A 21,285-nucleotide genomic window follows, 5' to 3' on the forward strand; every position below is an offset into this window, starting at 1 on the left:
CAGATCTTTGAGGATATGTTTCAAGGTTGTGTCCTTGACTTTAGTGGGACGTGGGAGAGACACTTGCCCTTGGTGGAGTTTGCCTACAACAACAGCTTTCAGTTGAGTATCGGTATGGCACCGTTTGAGGCCTTGTATGGCTGACCGTGTAGGTCTCCAGTTTGTTGGGCCGAGGTGGGTGATGCACCTTTGTTGGGCCCGGAGTTGGTGAGGGAAACGACGGAGAAAGTTGAGCTTATCTGTAGGAGGCTTGTTACAGCCCAGAGTCGCCAAAAGAGTTATGTCAACCGTAGGAGGAGGCCTTTGGCTTTTGAGACTAGTGATCATGTTTTTCTGAAAATATCACCTAGGCGAGGTCTAATGAGGTTTGGGAAGAGTGAGAAGTTATCCCCTCGGTTTATTGGTCCCTTTGAGATCCTTGAGAGGATTGGGGAGGTTGCTTACCGTTTGGCTTTGCCACCGCAGTTGTCTGGGGTTCATGATGTATTTCACGTTAGTATGCTTCGGAAGTACAAGCCGGATCCCTCACACGTGTTGGATTGGACCGACTTAGAGGTAGATGAGGATGCCTCGTATGAGGAGAGACCGGTTTGAGTCTTGGATAGGCGGGATCAAGTCTTGCGAGGCAAGACCATTCCCTTGGTAAAGGTTTTGTGGAAACATCATGGAGTGGAGGAAGCCACTTCGGAACGTGAGGCAGATGTCCGTGAGAATTATCCGGACTTGTTTGTTGATGTATAATCATGTATTGAGATTTTGTAATATTGTTGAACTTTAAGAGCATTATATATGTCTTAAGTTGTAAAACATGGTATATGTTTTGGTTTATGGAATTATGTTTTGGAACTTGCCTTAAAATGGAAGTTTAATGTAACATTGTATATGTTGAATGTATTGTAGAAATGGAAATATATCATGAATATTGAATATGATATAGAATTGTGGAATGTGGTATTGAAATTTGTGAAATTTCAAGGAATGCATAACTATAATGCATGTTGTGGAAAATGTTGTAAATTGCCTCTTGAAAAGAGATGAGATGACCGGTAATGGGTCGAGTTGTTAAATTTCGCATTGTAATAATGTTGGGAATTGAGAAGATCTTGTTTTTTTTGAAAAACTGGTATTTAATTTGGGGGACGAAATTCTTTAAGGGGAGAAGGTTATAGCGATCCCGGTTTTCTCTTTCTGTATTTGTTGTACTCCGGACTTTGGTTCTGTGGAGTTAGTAGTTGTACACCTTGTTATCATCATTTAATTCCATATGTTTGAGTTTTAGGATGTGTTGGGCGTATTTCGAACAGGTAGGTTGAGTTTTGGTCTAAAGTGTAGTTGCCTAGGTTTTTGATGTTACGCTCGAGCGGGTTATTCTGCGCTCGAGCAGAGTTTGGTTTTTGGTTGTCCGCTCGAGCTGGCCTTCTTGCGCTCGCGCGAGGTTTACACACTCCCAGTATTTTGTGCCTCTGCAAAACTTCTGCAGGTGTGTTTTTCACGCTCGAGCAGGTCGCGCTCGAGCGGGTATATTGGCGCTCAAGCAGGTAGTGCTTTGTCTGTCAAAGTTCTGGGAGGGGAAAATCTACGCTCGAGCGGACTGGTTTTTGTGCTCGAGCAGATGATTTTTATTCTTGTGTCTTGGAGCTCGAGCGGGCCTTCTTGCGCTCGAGCGTGTCTAGATTTTGTGCTTGACGCTCGAGCGTTCTATTCTCCGCTCGAGCGGGTCATACGTATATCAGTTGGCAGCTGGGCATTTTTGAATCACTTTTTACACTTCCTCTCTCTCTCTTACTTTTCCAAAATCGATTTTGAGAGCTCCTCTCTCTAGAATCTCCCTTCTCTCTAGGGTTTGATCTAGCTAAGTGTCCCACTACCTTGTTGTCTTTGCAAAAAGTGTATTGATCGTCAATGGCTACGTTTTGATCCGAGAAATTGTTGAGTTGGAGCACTTTGTATTTCTTCTTCTCCATTTGAGCTCTAACTTCGAGGTAGGGATATCCTACTCCATCTTATGAGCTTTGTCTTTGAATTTTGACATTTTGATATGTTGGGGGTCGTTGGGTAATTTTGTGAAAGTTTGGGGTCATTGTGTAATTTTTCAAAAGATGGGGTTTCAAACATATAAACCTTTATGTATGCAATACATTGAAAAATGGACTCGGTGTTGAATTATTGATGAAAATGGAACCTTAGGGTCGGTGTTGTAATTATGGAAAAAGCCCTAATTGTTGATAAATTAATTTGTATAATTAATTTTGGGAAATGAGAAATTGAATAGGAAATATTCAAATTGGAAAGGTATGGGATTAAAGGGTGGAGTTGGATTAATTTATCGCTCACCTAGACAAATATTGATATGTTATCCATTTGATGCATTTATTTCCTGTTTAGAGATAACTGCTTTGGGCTATCGGTGGAGGATAGTCTTGATTGTTGTAGACAATGCATGATGATTAGGCAAACTAAAACTAATCAATGGAATGTGTCATCGAATATGACGGTTGGAATAATACATTAACCTTATTTATTGATTGATCGTGTGTATGATAATTGTTTATATGCACTATGTTGTGTGGGAGGAGATAGGGGATGTACTCCACGGTTTAGGGGAAGATAGGGGATGGATCTCTAAGCCGGAAGTTATTTTCCATTGATACAGCACTACGATGTGTATCATATGTGAAGTATGGAAGTGTTTTTGTTATATGGATACAGCACTAAAATGTGTACCATTTGTGAAGTATGGAAGTGGTTTTATGTGTTATTGATACAGCACCAAAATGTGTATCCATCATGAATTGCGAAAGTATTTTAGTAATGGGATGTAACCTCATTAAATTGCTTGGCCAGGTTCTGAGCCTTGTTTTCAAACTTAAAGTTGAGTAAGAAACGGAAAATGTGATATGACATGAGTTGGAGTATAAGTGTGAACCATCTATCGAATGCTATCATTTTAGTCATTGTTTATAGTTGGTTTAATATATTTCTACTGGGCTGTGGCTCACCCTATATGGGACATTATTTTTAGGTACAGGTAGCATGCCACCTCCAAGGACGTAGCTTAGGAGGCTTGAGGCTGTTGGATTCTTTTGTTGTTTTGTTGTATTACATGTATATCAAGCCAAGGGCTTTCTTTGTATAGAGTTAGTACTCTCTTTTTGTAACCAAGTATTGACTTGGAAAGTTGTAAGCCCATAGGGTATTTACTTTTGATGTCAACATGTAATACATTTTGTAAGGACTACTCTGATGGAATATATTTATGCGTTATTCTCTTACGTTTAAGCATGCTATTGTTGGATGATTATGGGTTTATTTTGAGGGCATTACACCATTCGTAGGAGAAAATCTACTGTCTTTAGTCTGCCTTTCCATGCTAGCCAACCAAAAAATTGGATTCTATGGGGGGAGAGGGGGGAATGTACTTCACCCATACCAATTTACTAGATGAAAGAGGTGTGCCAAACCCAGCTGTCAGAAAATTATACATAAATAAAATTGTAAAAATACCTATTTTTGAGGTAGTCCAAACCAGTTTATCTTCTGTCTCTGACTTGATTGCAGGAGTTGCCTCTAAAAGGGCTAACATTCTAGTAACCTCCACCATTTCCCAATCATATAGCTCCTTTTTGAACTGAAACACCCACTCTCCTACAACCTCATTCCTTGTCAGCATTGAATTTAAGGACTCTCCTTTATTAACTACCAACCTATGTAGAAGTGGGAATTCCTCTTTCAGACAAGTGAGGGAATGAATCTCAATATATTTTTACATATCTCAAAACACTTTTATATAGGACTTATGTGTAGGTTTCAATAGATTGATTTATTGCCCAATAGGTCATTTGATAATTAGCAACGTTTTTCTTCAAATACTAATAACAAACGTTACTAATTGCTAGTTTTCAGTGACAATTTAAAAAATTCGTCAAAAAAATTCACTAATTCTAAATTTTAGCGATAGTTTAAAAAATTTTCACAGAAAAATGTTACTAATTGTCAATTTTTAACGACAAATTCAAAAATCATCACAAAAGTCTTTTTTTAGCGACCATTATGATAAGACTGACTTTTAGCGATGAATTAATATGATTTAATGGGAATTAAGCCCAAATATTAACACATGTTGGTAATTTACCAGAGGACGGGAGTTATAATTTTAAAAAGATAATAATTAAAAATATTATATTACCTTTACCTATCAGTCAATTTATTCACTATTCACCTATCTTTCTATCATCTCTCTATTTGTCCTTATGTACCTATCTGTCAACTTAATTTGTCTATTTATTCATATCACCACCACGATCAGTTGCTGGTATTGGCCACTACTTGCCACTTTTTGGTGAATTTTTTAAAGTAGGTGGTCCAACAATGATATAGTGGCAATAAAAATGGGTTTTTACGGTTTTATATCAATGACATACAATAAATATAAGTCATAGTTTCTCACTTTTATGACTTCCTTTTTTTGCATGTTGTAAATAATTTTCCAACTACAACATGTCTATTGCGTAGGTTGTGAATGCATTAAACGATGATTTTTTTACAACTTGCAATGTTAGCTGTACATAATGAACTTTCTATGACGTGTATATGACATGCCGTTAATACATCTACTATACACGACACGCGCACACTAACTTTTAAAAATATTGAACATTTTACGGCGCGCAAATAGGTAGCCGTTAAAAATTTCACTTTTTCTGACACACAGAAAGCCAACTGTTAAAATATTATATTTTTCACAACGCGCAATTACTATCATGAAAGGTACGATCAGAAGAAAAAAAACAAAACAAAAAACACCAAAATAAAAATTTTACACGCCAAACACTAAAAAAAAAATTAAATAAAAAAAAAAAAAATCAAAACCCCAACTCTTGAGCCCTAATATCAATCTAAAAAAAACCATACCCTTCCATATACTAGTATCTCTGTAGTGTCTCTCTTCGTCACTTTACTCTGTAATGCTCTGTTTCTTCTCCACCCCACAGCTTTTCACTGTTGCCATTGCGCCACCGTGACCACCAGTGAGCCACCTGCATCGTCTTCACCTCCGTGCTTCTGCTATCAGGGCCGCTACTTTTGCCAAAGTTGAAACCACATCAGGTATCTTGCAATCTCCATCTCTCTCTCTCTCTCTCTCTTTCAAACAATCTGCCTCTCAATTGGTAGTTTTTCCAATTGGTAGTTTTTCCAGATGGATGATTACGAAATTTATTCTGAGATTGAAGAATAAGGATAGCAAATTTATGCATGTGTCTTCCTTCAAGGATAACCAGCTTCTTTCCCCCCTGGTTATTTTGGTAATTACTAGAAATTGATTTCCTATTTGGTTCAAATTTAATACTGTAGTTTCAGTCCCATTAATGGTCTTCTTTTGCTTTACTTAAATGGCTACTGTTATTGTGATTGCTCAAGGCATCATGGACAGGAAGGTATGAAGCTCATTTGTGGGACAAGAATTGCTGGAATGAATCACAAAACAAGAAAGGAAGACAAGGTTCAATATCACTTCTCTCCTCATATTATGTATATATATATATTTCTTCATAGACATATCTTTATAGCAATTTTATTGATTTCTTTCTGCTTGTTGCATTGTTGGTGCTGGTTTTGTGGAATCCTAATGAAATGATGCAGTCTATCTTGGTATGTTCCAATTAATATAGTTCCTTTTTTTTTTTTTTTCGTAATTATTTCTAGGAATATGGTCACTTAGTGGCTCTTATTTTATTTTGGTGTTGGTAATTCAGGTGCCTATGATGATGAAGAAGCTGCTGCTCAAAGACAAACAGCCTCTCTACTGGTGGTTTGAATGCGATGACGTGACTATGTAGTTTCTAACAAGCTTGTGTTAATTAGATTAAATGGAATTAAATCACAAGCTATCTGCAGTTTCTGTACTAAATTGAGTGATACTGTCTCAAGTGAAATAGGAAAAGCATATGGAAAAACAACGTAAGTGGTGCATCTTTTAACTTGTGGTTTCCTAGGTTTTTTAGGATTCTCATTTATGACAGTAAATTTTATAAGTTGGTATGGTTGTAAAACCTTTGTTGTTATTATTGTGCATAAAATTTGTTATTAGGTGATCTATCATGCTATCTTAGGTTCCCATCCTGCCACATGATAACTTAAAAGTTGTGTTGAGTTTTGATCAATGGTTGAGATTTTGATGAGACTACTGCCAGTTATATGTTAGTATTACATACACTGGATTCTATCTCGAATAATGGAAGCTAAAATTATTGCAATTGGTATGTTGAATGGAACCCACAAATTCTACTCCTGGGATTGATTTTTGGTCCAGTTGAGGAGGGTGATTTGTGTCAAATGCTTTAAATGGTTGAGATTTGTGCTAGGAAGCATGAGTAGCATCTTAAGAGATTTATCTATCCTAAAAGTATGCTATTTGCACCTCAAGTTAGTAGAAAATGTGTGTTTTGAATTTTGAAGTCATCGACATGATTCTTGTTTTACAGTAGATGCATTCTCCAGATTATATTCTGGTTCTGTGAGTTTCTCAGTTAAAATCTATCTGTGTATCCCAGGAAAAAACATTATTTTAATATTGTACAAACCTTTCAAGTTTTCTTTGTCAATTCCGTCACGGTATCCAAGCATTAATGACCTCCTACAAAATGTTCAATGAAATAAATATATATGGTGTGCATGCTTTAAAATTGCTGCTTTTAATGCAGGTATCTAGTCACGAGTCACGACATTTAAGATAGTTCCAAGGGGAACCGAAGGAGCTGTTAGTGTTGAGGGAACCGTTGCTGGACTTTTAGCATCAATTCTCCTTTCTTTCGTTGGTTATCTGATGGGTGAGGTATAATAAATTCTCTTTGTTTTTACAATTCTAAATATTCGACTCTCATTCCCTCCACATTCTTTCAATCTTTTTCTCTTTTTTCACTTTGCTTGTCTCCTTTATGAACAAAACTTAAAACAGCATCAAGATGGTCGGAACTTTCATTCTGCTTGTCTGTTTTTTTTAAGCTTTGTGTTATTAGAATCTTTCAACAGGCACTTTTATGTTTATATCTTCATAAGATATCTGACCAGATCTGTATTTTTCCTTCTCTTGAAAAAATAATTGGAAAACAGATAAATGGACCCGAGGCTGTGATTTGTGTTGTAGCTTCCTAGATTGCTAATCTTGGTGAAAGCGTGATAGGTGCTTCCCTCCAAGAGAAAGAAGGATTCTGATGGGTAGGTGACCAACATGAATTATCATTTCAATTCTTTACATTTTATTGTGCCATCATATGTGTTTTAGATTTTTACACAACTCAGATTCAACTGAATGAAGACTATAAACTATTGGGGATTAGTTTAATGAATCCTTTAACACCATTCTACTAAATCTACAATCACTTTCTTGACCTTTGAGATTACGAAGGTTTTACTCAAGGGTAATTGTGTACCTATCACAAGCTCCCTTTTCTTAGGCATTTGAACGTTCGTATGAAAGATGAGGCTCTAACTTGTAACTATGTTGAGTTTTTGTTTCAGATAGTGAGTTGGTTGAGAAAGCAACTTTAGAATGGGCATTGGAAAATTTATTTATTTATTTATTTTGGATGGGGAGGAACCCATGGTTTAGCAAACTTTGATGGAACCTCTAATCTACCGTAAACCTCCCTCTGTCACCATAATCTCCACGGACCATGCACTTCAGTTAAGTCATAGGGCTTATGCCCTATTGTAGGTGGCCCCAAGACTTGAATAGGGGACCTTAGGCCTTGGGTGTCTCCCAAAGCCTTACCTGTTGAGCTAACCATTGGGGTTGGAATTGGGAAAACCACTTCCTTCTTCAAACCAATATTTTTAGTGTCACACTTAGTGTTTTTGGAGTATAGAGAATACTGCGAAGACAGATTGCTACTCTGGATTCTAGGAGTTGAGAAAGGCTTGTTGCCACAAGTGCATTATACCTGCTACTATCTGAACAGATGCATGCATTGGCTTATTCCACACTAGCTGTTCCCTTCAAACATCTAATCTACACATTAGGCATACTTCAAACGGAATAGTTAACATTAGACAGTGATGGCCCGATAAGGGCAGGCCAGGTACAGTATGGATTGGTGATTATCATTACACATACTACATCTGGCCTATTTTTTTTTAGGTTACCTTACGTCTGGTATTCTCCACTTCTGCAATTGTTTGTTGATTTTGAACAGTAAAGGATGCACTGCAGTGTTGTTTGATGCAACTATAATTGGTATAGTTAGGAGGTAATAGTGGGCTACCCACATTTCAATGCATTAGTTAGGTGGAGATTCAAAATTGTGTTGTGCTTTACTAGGGTGGAAGACCACGTGTTGCAGACTTCGTTCATGGTTCTGATGGATTAGGGAACATTTCCTTACCTCCTCCAAAATCCTAGAAAATTGAGAAGAAGGCATCGGAGTTTTTGGTGGATATGGTTTCTAAGTATCCTGGTGAAGTATCCATACTTGTGCTGGGACCATTGATAAATTTTGCTTTAGTAAGTTTTAATATCTTTCCTTTTTGTTCACTCTCACAAATAATGACATCTTCAAATTTTTCGGGTGTGTAACCTTTACACTCAAGAAGCATGCGTTTGTTTGATCAGGCAATGAAAAGGGACTCATCCTTTGCAAGCAAGGTCAAGAGAGTAGTTATTCTTGGTGGATCTTTCTTTGCATTGGGGAATGTCAATCCTGCTGCTGAAGCAAATGTAAGTGATTACCACCTCTACAATACGTTCTCCTATTCCATATGGTATGAAATAGAACATGCCTTATTTTATCATACAGTTCTCTTAGATGTATTGAATCTTTTTAGATTTGGAAGTGTAGAAAACTTGAACACCTATTGGGCATGTTCCATCTCATTAAATAAATTTGTTCAAAACCATAACTGTTAGTTTTCAGTGGCAGTCTCGTAATCTCTCTTGGGAGGGAGTATTTTATAGAAGTTGGAATTAGAGCTATCCTAGGCAAAAATTAGTGCTAAGTGCTAACTTTATAATGGTTATTAGGAAGTAATCAAATCAGTTTAATTCATGCAGGTATGAGCCACTATCTTATTTTCTTGGGAGGGAGTAGTTTATCCATGCTTATGATCTAATATATGCTCTTTCTACTGATGTTGTTTCAAGTTTGGTTGCTCTAAGAAGGGAAGCTTTTGAAGACGGAATACAAGCTACTATGAATTTTCTAATATCTTTAGAACTTTTTGGATGGTTTTGAAGTTGAGAACAATTTTTGATGTTTAGAAACATAGTTTTTGGATGATTTGTAATGTACAGACAATTTTTGGAAAAATTAAACATGACGTATAAGATGTGTTGTTAAAAGTTTTAATGGCATGCTATGGCATGCCGTTAAAAGTGAATGACTTTCCATGACTAGTTATGATGTACCTTGTGCGTCATAGAATCGTATCCATGGCGTGCATTTGGCGCCGTAAAAACCTTTTTTTGGTGCCGTAATCCTTCAAAACAATAATTGTCCTTCTCACCAAATAATTTCATCAATCATATCATTTTCACTATAATGATCAATTGTCTAACCTAATATCATATCCTATTATCACTTAGATACCCTTTTATATATTAAGTATATATTTTTTTGTAGGCACTAAAAGAAAATAAACTTAAAAAGGAACCATTAAATTATATATTACAAGTTTACAAAATTGTTACATGGATCAAGTAATTCAAGCTCTCCTACGAAACCTTAAAATTATCACATGGATCAAGCAACCATCAATTCGTTAAATGAAACAGTACAACAAAGAACTACAATTCAAGTGAAGCCTTGCCATTACAACAAAACCACAGAAATTAAAAGCAAGAAAAAACTCAAAGCCAAACACTAGAAGCTTTAGGGGACGCAACAAAAGCTACATCAAACAACATCTACAAAACACAAGAAACTAGAATTTCTAAATGGTTTGACTCAAACTTGCATGAGCTCATCTCCCAGAAATTTGACACTTATTCAAGGCTTGAAAGGTATCAGAAGCAACATCCTGTATCTTCAACAGCATCCATTAATTCTGACTTTATGTCTTCTTTGTCATTCAATTGTTGAGATGCATTTTTCTCCAACATTTTTGTTGCACCTGAGTGCTTAAGTAGAAGCCAGACGTGTGAGAAACTGTCCACCATGCCTAAGCTCTTGAACATGGTGATTCACCGAGCAGCAGCTCGCAGCATAGCACAACATCTCTACCCATATATTACTCATGATCTCCCATTTGTCTTGCTTCTCCATTAAACTAGTGGCAAGTTTTTCTCCATTAAACTGGGCTTCTTCAAAAAATTTCTCCACATTAGGATAAGCTTGAGTAAAATTTTCATTGTTGTTACAGAAAGATAAAGTAGGACAAAAAAGCAGAAGATGCATCATGTAATATGACAATATTTTGGTTGTTTCCACTTTGTTTGGGACTGACTTTGAACTTTCTGGTTCTAAACGATAGCAAATGTCTGTAGCAACGTGCCAAACGGCAATACTTTTGCCAAATTCTAGCTTGATACTCCAAATAGCATCCAATCCATATTTTTCAAGGGTCCACTCACCTCTTTTAATGGTATAAGCCTGTGGAGTTTCAACTTCCAAATCTTTCAGCTGACAGATGATAAGTTCTTTGATACTAAGGTTGACTCTATGCGATGGTAGGCTGAACTTTGTTGTTGTATATTTGTTGCAAAAGTTTAACCCAGATTGTCCCATAACCTCAGACCATCTTTGCTTTTAGAGATCACAAATTTGTGAAGATGAAAAACCGGAGTGACCAACTTACTTGGGTAATGCCTACATGCCCAAAAAATTGCCCAATCTGAACCAAGTTGTACAAGAGCTCCACCTATTTCTAAACAAATGGCTCCAACTAGCAAAATTATGGTTATCGGAAGATCACCTTTCAAATGCCCATCGGGCTTTTTAACTAAGAAAAAGCCCACCAACACAGTGACAATGCAAGAGATGCAAATGAGTCTGAGAATGCTTCCATACTGTAAAAATTGTGCCTACCTTACTGAAGAGCATGTCATACATCAACCCCAACTCAATCTCAATCAACTTGAAAGTATTGTGAGCAGCATTATCTTCATCAATTCACGAATTTTTTTTTGTCAATTCACTACAAGAAAATTAGGTTATAACAACGTTTTTGCTATGGCGTTTTTTCAAAAAACGTTGTTTCAAAAGTTTTCAAAAATACTTTACAAGCAACTCATTTTGAAAAACGCGTGCTACTTGTACCAACATATTTTCCCTTTCAAGGCCCACGCGTTTTTCATTTTTCTCAGTCAGTCCTGAGATAGATCTAGGGTTCTGTCTCTTCATCACTCCTCTTTCTTATGGTGAAAGTTCACTAGATCGAGCATCGTAGGCTCTGATTTACGATCTCTCTATCCGACTCTCTCCATCTTGGCTCAAAGCTCTTGATCAGTCCGATTTGAAGATTAATTTTGTGAGTCTCATTCTCTGATTTTTTGATTTTGTTTATATACGAACACAAATCTGTATCTAAGATCTCAGATTTGTGTGATATATATATACTTGTTAAGTGTTAGGGGTAGTTTGGTCTTTATGTATTATTCTTATTAGTATAAGTAGTTATGTGTAAGGGGGAAACTCTATGCTTTTTGAATCAATATTATACAACAGCTTTCTCTCGTTCTATTTCTTCTTCTTCTTCTCATCTATACATTCAACATGGTATCAGAGCACTATCTTCTTCCTTGAAGATTGTTCCTTAGGCATCATACTGTTCTTGGTACATCTGTTATAGCAAAGCAAAGCTAAAAAAAAAAAAAAAAAAAAAAAAAAAAAAAAAAAAAAAAAAATACAATATGCTCCAAAATTAATGGGTAATCACCCTATAATCTCATTTTGATTGTTTGGTCATTATTGATTGAGTTTTCTAATTTTTTTGATTTTTCATCAAAATTGGGTGATTTTTCGAAAATCACTGTTTGATCATATTTTTTCTGGTTTTGTCCCTTATTCTCCTATCCTTGGGAGCCGACTGGAACCCTAGAGGGTTTATTGTCCTTGGTTTGATGTATTTTGGCCCTATCTTGGTTTTTTTATCGCTGTTCAGATGCTCTGCTTCGATTTTCTGGCTTGTAGTTGATCTGGTTGCTCTATTTTGGACTTCTCTTGGACTGTTTTAGCCTTAGAAGGTGTTTTTGGTGTGCTGGTTGGGTGATTTCTGGACTTGTTTGATATCCAGCTTGTGTTTTTTGCACCATCTTTTCTCATCTCATGGCTGACAACTTGGGTCAGGACTCTAAGGGTAAGGAGGAGAGTGGACTGAGTCGTGGTCTTACTCTTGGTGATCGTCCTTCTCTCCAGATTAGTCCGGTCAAACTTAATGGTTTTAATTACTTGATTTGGTCCCGCTCCTGTAGTCTTGCCATTGTTGCCCGGCGTTTGACTGGCTATAATACTGGGAGTACCGAGCCACCTACTGAGGATAGTGCTTTATCTGCTCAATGAATTTCTGAGAATGCTTTAGTTATGACTTGGCTCATCAATTCTATGGAGCCTATCATTAGTCGGACTTTTCTCTTGATGGATATTGCTCACAAGATCTGGATAGCAGCCTCTTAGATGTATTCTCAACAAGGGAATGATGCACAGGCCTATGAATTGCGTAAGAAGATTAGGGGTTTGGATCAGAAGGATCGCTCTCTAGCAGTCTACTATGCTGAGTTGAGTGGTTTGTGGCAAGAGCTAGATTTTTACTAGAGTTTCCAGCCAGTTTGCTCTAAAGATGCCACTATGTTTCAGCAGGCTGTGGAGAAGGAGCGGGTGTATGATTTTCTTGCTGGTTTGAATTTGGAGTATGATCAGATATGGGTTCAGGTGTTAGGTTGCGCTCCGTTTCCTACATTGCGTGAGGCTTATGCCCTGGTTCAGTAGGAGGAGAGTCGTCGTAGTGCTATGGTGCGTGCTCCTGTTCCGGATCGGTCAGCGATGGTTGTCGGCCCCAAGTCACGTGATACTCCGCCTTTTCAGCCTCCAGGTGGTGGTAAGGGTCCATTAGTTCGTGATTGTCCTAGGAATAACTTTGTTTGTGATGCTTGTGAGCTTGCTAAGCATAAACGTACTTGTTATCCTTTAATTAATAAAAGAAGTACTTTTCCTTTTATGCTTATTCATACCGATGTGTGGGATCCTTTCCCTGTTGTTTCTACCTCTGGTTATCGTTGGTTTGTCACATTTATTGATTGTTATTCCCGTGTGACTTGGCTTTATTTACTTCGTACAAAAATTGAGGTTTTCTCTTACTTCAAAAGTTTTCATAAAATGGTATCCAATTTTTTCAATGCTACTATCAAAATTCTTAGGAGTGATAATGGGACTGAGTATGTTGGTGGCGCTTTCTGGGCATACCTGGACGAGCATGGCATTCTTTATCAGACTAGTTGTGTTGGCACTCCTGAACAGAATGGAGTTGCTGAACGTAAGAATGGCCATCTCCTTGAGGTTGCTCGCTCTCTCTTGTTTACCATGAACGTTCCTAAGTCCTTTTGGGGGGATGCAGTTCTTACCGCGACTTACCTTATTAACCGTATGCCATCTTGTGTCCCTCACTTCCAACTTCCTCTTGAGCTTCTTCCTGTGACTTATCCAACTTCTTCCCTTCCGCCTTGGGTTTTTGGTTGTGTCTGTTTTGTTCATCTTCACCCTCGTACTCGTGGGAAGCTTGATCCTAAGGCTGTCCGGTGTGCCTTTCTTGGTTATTCTGCTACTCAGAAAGGCTACAAATGCTCTGACCCTCACTCTCATAAGCTGTATGTTAGTATGGATGTCACCTTCCGTGAATTCGAGTCATTCTTTTCTGGTCCTCCGCCATCCCCTCAAGGGGAGCGTGGCATCGATGAGATTGCGGATGAGACGGCATCATATCAACATGAGTTGTCTTTTTTCCTTCCTACTCAGCGGGCTATTATTTGTGGTGAGGGGGAGCCTAGAAGTTCTGTTGATGAGGAGTCGGATATCGGTGGTCGTTTGGACAAAGCTGATCTTAAGACTTATTCACGGCGTCAGAAAGAGCCGGCTTCTCTTGTGCCACCAAGTCAATCATCATCTCCTATGCCAGTTCCACACCCAGTGTCCACTAACTCTTCAGGTAATGATCCTCATCTCATTTCTTCACCTGTTATTGATGGTCCTGTTACGGATGATTTGAGTCTTCCTATTGCTCTCAGAAAGGGGGTTAGAGCTTGTACTCAGCACCCTATTTCTAAATTCGTGTCATATGATTCGTTGCCTTCTCCATATCGTGCTTTTGTTTCGTCCCTTTCTTCTATGTGTATTCCGCAGGGTTGGAAAGAAGCCATCAATGATCTTAAGTGGAAGGTAGCTATGGTAGAAGAGATGCAAGCTTTGAGTAAAAATAACACATGAGAGTTGATGTCTCTTCCGAATGGGAAAAAACCAGTCGGATGTGAGTGGGTGTTCACCATTAAGCACAATGCAGATGGGACGATTGAACAGTACAAAGCAAGACTAGTGGCCAAGGGATTTACCCAAACATATGGAGTAGATTATCAAGAAACTTTTGCCCCGGTAGCAAAGATGAATTCCATTTGGGCTATTCTGTCATGTGCGGCTAATTTGGGATGGCCTCTACAACAATTAGATCTGAAGAATGCTTTTCTTCATGGGGATTTGGAGGAGGAGGTATATATGGATGTACCTCCAGGATTCTCATCTCAGTCTACAGTTGGAAAGGTTTGTAGATTAAAGAAGGCTTTGTACGGTTTGAAACAATCTCCTAGAACCTGGTTTGGTAGATTTCTCAAGGCAATGCTAGGATTTGGGTATCAGCAAAGCAATGCGGATCACACCTTGTTTGTCAAACGCAATGTACATAAGGTAATAGTGCTTATTGTATATGTGGATGACATAGTTGTGACAGGTAATGATGAGGAGGAGGTGACCCATCTCAAGATGCAGTTAGCCAAGAAGTTTGAGATAAAAGAACTTGGTCCATTGCGATACTTTCTTGGGATTGAAGTTGCTTGATCTGATAAAGGCATCTTTATTTCTCAAAGGAAGTACATTCTAGATCTTCTTGAGGAAACGGGCATGTTGGGCTGTAGACCAGCTGATTCACCAATTGAGACTAAACATCATCTTTGTAGTGGAATTGGTGAGCCTGTGGAGAAGGAAAGGTACCAAAGACTTGTGGGAAGACTGATATATCTCTCTCATACTTGTCCAGATATTGCCTATGCAGTTGGGATAGTGAGTCAGTTTATGCATGATCCTCGTGCAACTCATTTGGATGCAGTCTATCGTATTTTGAGGTACCTTAAATTTGCCCCTGGAAAATGAATTTTGTTCTCTAATCATGGTCACTTGCGGTTGGAAGCGTTCATAGATGCAGATTGGACAGGCTCTATAGATGACTGACGCTCTATCTTCGGTTATTGTGCTTTTGTAGGGGGAAATTTAGTCACATGGCGTAGTAAGAAGCAAGCGGTTGTTTCTAGATGTAGTGCTGAAGCTGAATACAGGGCTATGGCACATGGAACATGTGAACTAATGTGGCTTCAATCTTTGTTGAGTGATATAGGGCTTGATTGGAGTGGTCCCATGACTTTGTATTGCGACAACAAGGCTGCTATTAGTATAGCACACAATCTTGTTCAACATGATCGGACTAAGCATATTGAGATTGACAGACATTTCATTAAGGAGAAATTGATTAAGGGTTTGATATGTATGCTTTTTGTTAAGTCTGAAGATCAACTGGCGGATGTTTTTACTAAGGGTCTTAGTAGTAAAGTCTTTCATCCTATTTGTTGCAAGTTGGGCATGAGAAACATCTTTGCACCAACTTGAAGGGGAGTGTTAAGTGTTAGGGATAGTTTGGTCTTTATGTATTATTCTTATTAGTATAAGTAGTTATGTGTAAGGGGGAAACCCTATGCTTTTTGAATCAATATTATACAGCAGCTTTCTCTACTTCTATTTCTTCTTCTTCTTCTTATTCTTCTTCTTCTCATCTATACATTCAACAATACTAATTTATGTTAAAGAGAACACAGATCGATCGATCGATTGATCGATTGATTTTTAGTCTATTGATCGATATCAAACACTCTCTCTCTCTGGATTTGATCGATTGATTGCTTTCGTTCAGATCTGTAAGTTTTAGTCCCTATGCACATATTAACATCCTCAAATGCTTAGTAGTGTATATTTAAGATCTCTCTGTGTAAGTTTTTGTTCAGATCTACGTAAATCTCTATTGTTCGATCCAAATCTTGGTCCTAGGATTTGATTTTGTTCATTATTGTGTGTCAAGTACTGAGCCGATTGAATTATGTTGAGATCTTTAACATTTGAAACTTCAATTTTTTCTCAGTAACCAAGCAGTGTTTTTGTTTACTTTTCTATGTAATTTTCTTTGTTACTTCATAGCTGTCTAATCGATTGTTAGTATGAGGTTGTAGATCAAGCTTCAAAAAAAATCTCAAGTTTTTATTTTTCTCACTTATCTATGTATTTTGATCCTCTTGAATTCTGGTTATTGTGTGTGTGTCTTATTCAAAGATACCTATGAAGTTCTTTGAAAGTTCAGATTGGATCCAAAACCTGGCTGTTTGATTTATATGTTATGGAATTCCTTTAAATGGTGTTTGGTTATAGAGATTTGGAATTGAGTGCTGGATCCTGGGATTTTGTAGTCCTTGGGAGTTGAGGTTGACACATCATGGCAAGGATTAAACCTCAAGCTCTGCTACAACAAAGCAAGAAGAAGAAGGGTCCAAGTCGTATCGGTGCCACTACAGTTATTTTATACAGCTTAATTATAGTTGTGATGGTGTTTTTCCTGTTTTCTACGTACAGACATTGGACTCAGGTTTGTTGGAATCTTCTTTGATGAATTAATACTTGTTATTTTGATAAAGTGGGATTCAGAGGGACTAGCATGACACCTTGTATCTTGTTAACCAAATTTAATTTTTAGTTTGATTATTATTTCATATGTTTTGAATCTTGTGGGTTTGGTGAAAGACCTGTATCGGTTTTCTTGGAATGATTTCTGAATTCTAAATTTAGCAACAACCTTTGTATTTAATAAGTGATAAAAAGAATTTTAATTTAATCTTGGACCTGGTGCTTTCAAATATTTCAGGTCTGTTGCAGTGGTATCTACATTTGTTTAGTATCAAAATAGAACCACAGAAAATCCAACAATTGAATTGATGTTTCTTCACCCAATTCCCCAGTTGTTGTGGCGGCTTTGGTTGCTGAAGCAGAGCTTGCAGAAAAAACTGAACAACTCCAAGAGGGTGTTGTGGAAAGTGGTGTTGTTGTGACCCCAACTAAGCCCAAGAAATGCAAAGCTGCATTGCCTCTAAAAAGTGACAGAGTATGTGTAAACTCATTCCTTATTTCCCTTTCTCTTGAATTGTGGACACATTAGTGATTTAATTTATTGTGTTTCTTTGATTTTCCAATTTATTTTAATTGTGATTGTAAAATTTTTAGTTTCAAGAATCTTATACTTGAGTTGGGATAGATCGTGCTAATTAAGATCTACTTTAATTGGTATTTATTTTGTTTTTCGTGGATTGTGGATGTGTGTAGTGAATTACATATTGAATTTTGTTTGATTTCTGTTTATTTTGCAATTTTAGTTATAGGAAACCAATATGAGAGATTGAAACCATGTATTGTGGGTGTATTATAGTCATTTATTTACTTGTTTTTGCTTGAGTTTTATCTTAATGATGACTTATGCACTTCAATCCCTTAGAATCCTCCATTGTAGCATCTGAAAAAGACTGAATGTCATATTTTTGTTTCTTCATTTCTTCGTCTGTTGATTATCTACAAACTTTGTCATAGTTCATGCTCATTTGAGAAGAATGCCTTTTATATAAACTGATCTCGAATATTAACAATAATTCTGCAATTTTCTCTGAATTCTCAAATTATTCAAAATGATTAAAAGACCTCGTGGTCATTGCCGTTGGCAGGCTTGAAAGGGCAAATGGGGTCAGGGCATGTGGGAAGTCACTCCAGAAATGGAGGCTTTGAAATTGGCCCCTTGTGCAATGGCAGCACAGGATGAGAAATCTGATATCCCCAACAACATCTGCCAGCAGGTGAAGAAATTAGGGCAGAACCCGGGCTGCCTTTGTGCTGTTATGCTTTCTGACACTGCCAGGTTTCTTTCAAATCTGTAAGTTTCATTCAGACACCTGATTTCCACTCTAGTGAGTCTTCTTTGATTCCCTTCTTTTATGGATAAATAGTCATGGTTTTATGGATACATAGTCATGGTTTTGGTTTAGGCATATCCAATGTAACCATGCTCAATAGAACTAGTAAACTATGTTTTCTAATTGTTTTGGTTAATCAGAGGACCTATGTTCAAAAATACATGAAAACCCAGAGAGAGCGCGCGCGTGTTTTTATTTTTTATTTTTAAAAGCAGGTTTTGGGAATGTGGGTCCTCTTGAATTTTGCTTTCTCTTCCCCCGTGTCCATGTTTTATTTTGCACTTATTTGAGCTCGGCTACTTTAACTTGTGTACCTTTGAAGATGTAGCAGTGTGTATACCATTAATTAATCTTCATATTCTTTCTTAATGTTTTGCTTTTCCCTTCTAACATTTTTTCTCTTTACCCAATCAAATCTCTAAATATCTTTCTTTTTGCCATAAGCAGATTCGGCGTGCCTTGCAAGTCCTACATTGTGTTGAGGTTAGATCTTTTGCTTGGTTTATTTTATGCTTTGATTATCAAGTTTGTGTTTGCTTTTGGAAATGGACGGAAACTTGGAGTTTTCGTGTTCATGTTCTCCATATAGTTATTAGTTAGCAGTAATTTTTTTACAACTTGCACTCATGGTGGTGTGCCAGGATGGGATTATTGTTCATGAACAACCTTTGTTTTATGAGGAGCCTGATGTGCATGAAAATATGCGTCTTGATGTAGACGATATGTCTTATGAGGTAACACTAATAAATTGAAATAATCATTTACATGACTCTTTTTTTGTCCTTGCCATTATTGAAGTTTGACTCATAAATGATTGACTTTGGATTAGGAGTTGTTGGCCCTGGAGGATCAAATTGGAAATGTGAGCACTGGATTGAGTGAGGAAGCTATTTTGGCAGCTGTGAGGCGGCATTGTTATCTGTTAATGAAATTAGGACCTCCAGTGGAAGAGGAACCGTGTTGTATTTGTCAGGTAAGGGACACTTAAATTCTCTGTCTTGCAACTTATCTATTTGGGATCAGCTAAAAAAGTCACCTAATATTCAAATTTTTTTTTGTCTTTAGTGAATTTTTTTTAGATTCGTGTAAAAAAAATTAATCACTTTGTCTGGTTTTGATTGATTTTCTAAGAATTGAGTTTTTTATTTTTTTGTTTATAGTGAATTTTTTTAATATTTTAAGCAAATTTTTTACTTTCTAGATGCACCTAACCTAGATACACCTAAAAACTAAAATACTTGTGAAAAAGTATTTTAAAAATCAATAAATACACAATAATACGTAAATGTATTGAATTTTTATAGGTTTGCATTTTTGGTATTTAGTGAAATTTTTGAAGATTTTTTTTTCCCCACAAATATTATACGTTTTAAGTGTATTTATTACCAAACTCCATTCAACTCACCATCTCTCCCCACACCCAGTTCTGGCAGTTGGGAGGAAGGGAGTTGCCAATTCATGGGGTCTATTTTTTCTCAAGTTAAAGCTCCCTATTAAACCAGATGCTTCCATTTATTGAATCAAATTGCAGGAGGATTATGTTGATGGAAAGGAGCTTGGTAAGCTGAATTGTGGGCATGAGTTTCACTTCAATTGCATCAAACAATAGCTCGTGCGAAGAATAACTGTCCCATTTGAAAAAAGACTGCAGTGGTTGTTTGAGAGATCATCGGTTTCAGGGAACTCTTATCCCAAATCACAGATCATTTGCCAATCAGTTGTCCCTGTAAACTTCTCTCCGGTCCCTTCCCCATCTGAACTTATACCATCAGCTTGCCATTTCCTTTTGTTTGTTTCTTCTTTTTTTTTTTTTACTTTTCTCACCTGAGAGTTTTCATTTCAGTCATGTGCAAGTTCAAATTTGAGCTAATATGTGTTCTTTTATATAAATTCTTAGTTAATTCTTTATCTCTCTAGTTAAATTTTCAATCTCTGCTCCTAGTTAAATTCTCAATTAATTGGGCTGTGTTATTAAAACAAAAAAAAAAAATGGTGTTTTTTTGGAAAACAAAAGTCACTAAATGATGCCATCATGACATCATATGCGAGGCAAGTATGAAAATGAAGAAAGGTGGCGTTTGGAAAAATGCCACTAAATGATATCATTACGTAGTGGTTATTGAAGATTTTGTGACATTTTTAAAAACGCCGCCTAATGTTTTTAGCGATGTTTTTGAAGCGTTGCTAAGATATTGCGGCGACCATATCTGCAATGAAAACTTTAAATATCAAAAAAACCTATTGCGGCGTTTCTTAAGGCTATAGTGGCATTGTTAAAAATGTTGCTAAAAGTTTATTTTCCAGCAGTGATTTGTTCACTTCGGACCTATCACACTCATAATTGGAAATATGAGGATTTAAGGTTGAAATAAGAATAGGCTTGGAGCACTAGCTCCGCATTAGGTTGTGCACCTACTTATTTTGCCAATTGTGTTTTCATCAATTCGAACAAGATCCACATAACTTTTTCTTGGATATTGACTTGATTGCCCACACTCTCTCTCCATACTTGAGAAGTCCAGGAAAGAGCATTAATAAGGCCAAAAGAGAGAACCTCAAGATAGAAGGCCAAGTTAGAATTAGGATGTAACTTGTTCTTAGACCTTGTGTAAATAGTCCTGTAGTGTGCCTCAACCACATTTGATTTTCTTCCAAGCGTAAGACGGTCATGGTATCTGGACCTCCAAGATAAAACAAGATTATTGGTGCCCATAAACCCCTCAATAGATTCATTGGACTGATATCATCGTTGTTAGGCCATATTTACAGGTCCAGAAATGAATAAATAAATAATCATTCAAAACAATAATTGTCCTTCTTACCAAATAATTTCATTACTCGTATCATTTTCACTATAATGATCAATTATCTAACCTAATATCATATCCTATTATCACTCAGATGCCCTTTTATATATTAAGTATATATTTTTTACACATGTATAAGTCACAGGTGGAAAATTTCCACCATTTGGTAGCTACTAAAAGAAAATAAACTTAAAAAGCAACCGTTGAATTATATATTACAAGTTTACAAATTTG

General features: G+C 37.0%; 1 protein-coding gene across 9 annotated transcripts; it reads left to right on the plus strand.

The window, feature by feature from the left end:
• The first annotated feature begins 4,872 nt into the window (after positions 1-4,872).
• On the plus strand, positions 4,873-20,152 carry LOC114304684 (putative E3 ubiquitin-protein ligase HIP1). 9 transcript variants are annotated; one of them, XR_014351367.1, is made up of 14 exons: positions 4,873-5,106; positions 5,189-5,303; positions 5,419-5,500; positions 6,702-6,832; positions 7,111-7,215; positions 8,318-8,500; positions 8,609-8,713; positions 16,662-16,875; positions 17,152-17,388; positions 17,999-18,204; positions 18,692-18,727; positions 18,886-18,978; positions 19,074-19,217; positions 19,776-20,152. XR_014351367.1 is itself a non-coding variant. In XM_082906961.1 (8 exons), exons 6-8 carry the CDS (start codon positions 18,946-18,948, stop codon positions 19,851-19,853), a joined length of 255 nt encoding a protein of 84 aa, XP_082763087.1. In that variant the 5' UTR covers positions 8,575-8,713; positions 16,700-16,875; positions 17,152-17,388; positions 17,999-18,204; positions 18,692-18,727; positions 18,886-18,945; the 3' UTR covers positions 19,854-20,152. The 9 variants fall into 9 exon arrangements, 3 of the variants coding, with proteins under 3 accessions (XP_082763087.1, XP_082763100.1, XP_082763093.1); XR_014351369.1 differs by lacking the exons at positions 8,318-8,500; positions 8,609-8,713; positions 16,662-16,875 and adding exons at positions 5,754-5,809; positions 6,552-6,612; XR_014351348.1 differs by lacking the exons at positions 16,662-16,875; positions 17,152-17,388; positions 17,999-18,204; ... (2 more) ...; positions 19,074-19,217; positions 19,776-20,152 and adding exons at positions 5,754-5,809; positions 6,552-6,612; positions 9,047-9,397.
• Positions 20,153-21,285: the final 1,133 nt, after the last annotated feature.

The sequence above is a fragment of the Camellia sinensis genome, chromosome 2 (genome assembly GCF_055761805.1).
Source record: "Camellia sinensis isolate YWXY chromosome 2, ASM5576180v1, whole genome shotgun sequence".
Taxonomy (NCBI): domain Eukaryota; kingdom Viridiplantae; phylum Streptophyta; class Magnoliopsida; order Ericales; family Theaceae; genus Camellia; species Camellia sinensis.

Coding starts and splice junctions, on each gene's coding strand:
- LOC114304684 (XM_082906961.1), top strand. CDS start 18,946: ATGCGTCTTGATGTAGACGATATGTCTTATGAG. Junction 18,979..19,073: donor TAGACGATATGTCTTATGAG/GTAACACTAATA, acceptor ACTTTGGATTAG/GAGTTGTTGGCCCTGGAGGA. Junction 19,218..19,775: donor AACCGTGTTGTATTTGTCAG/GTAAGGGACACT, acceptor ATCAAATTGCAG/GAGGATTATGTTGATGGAAA.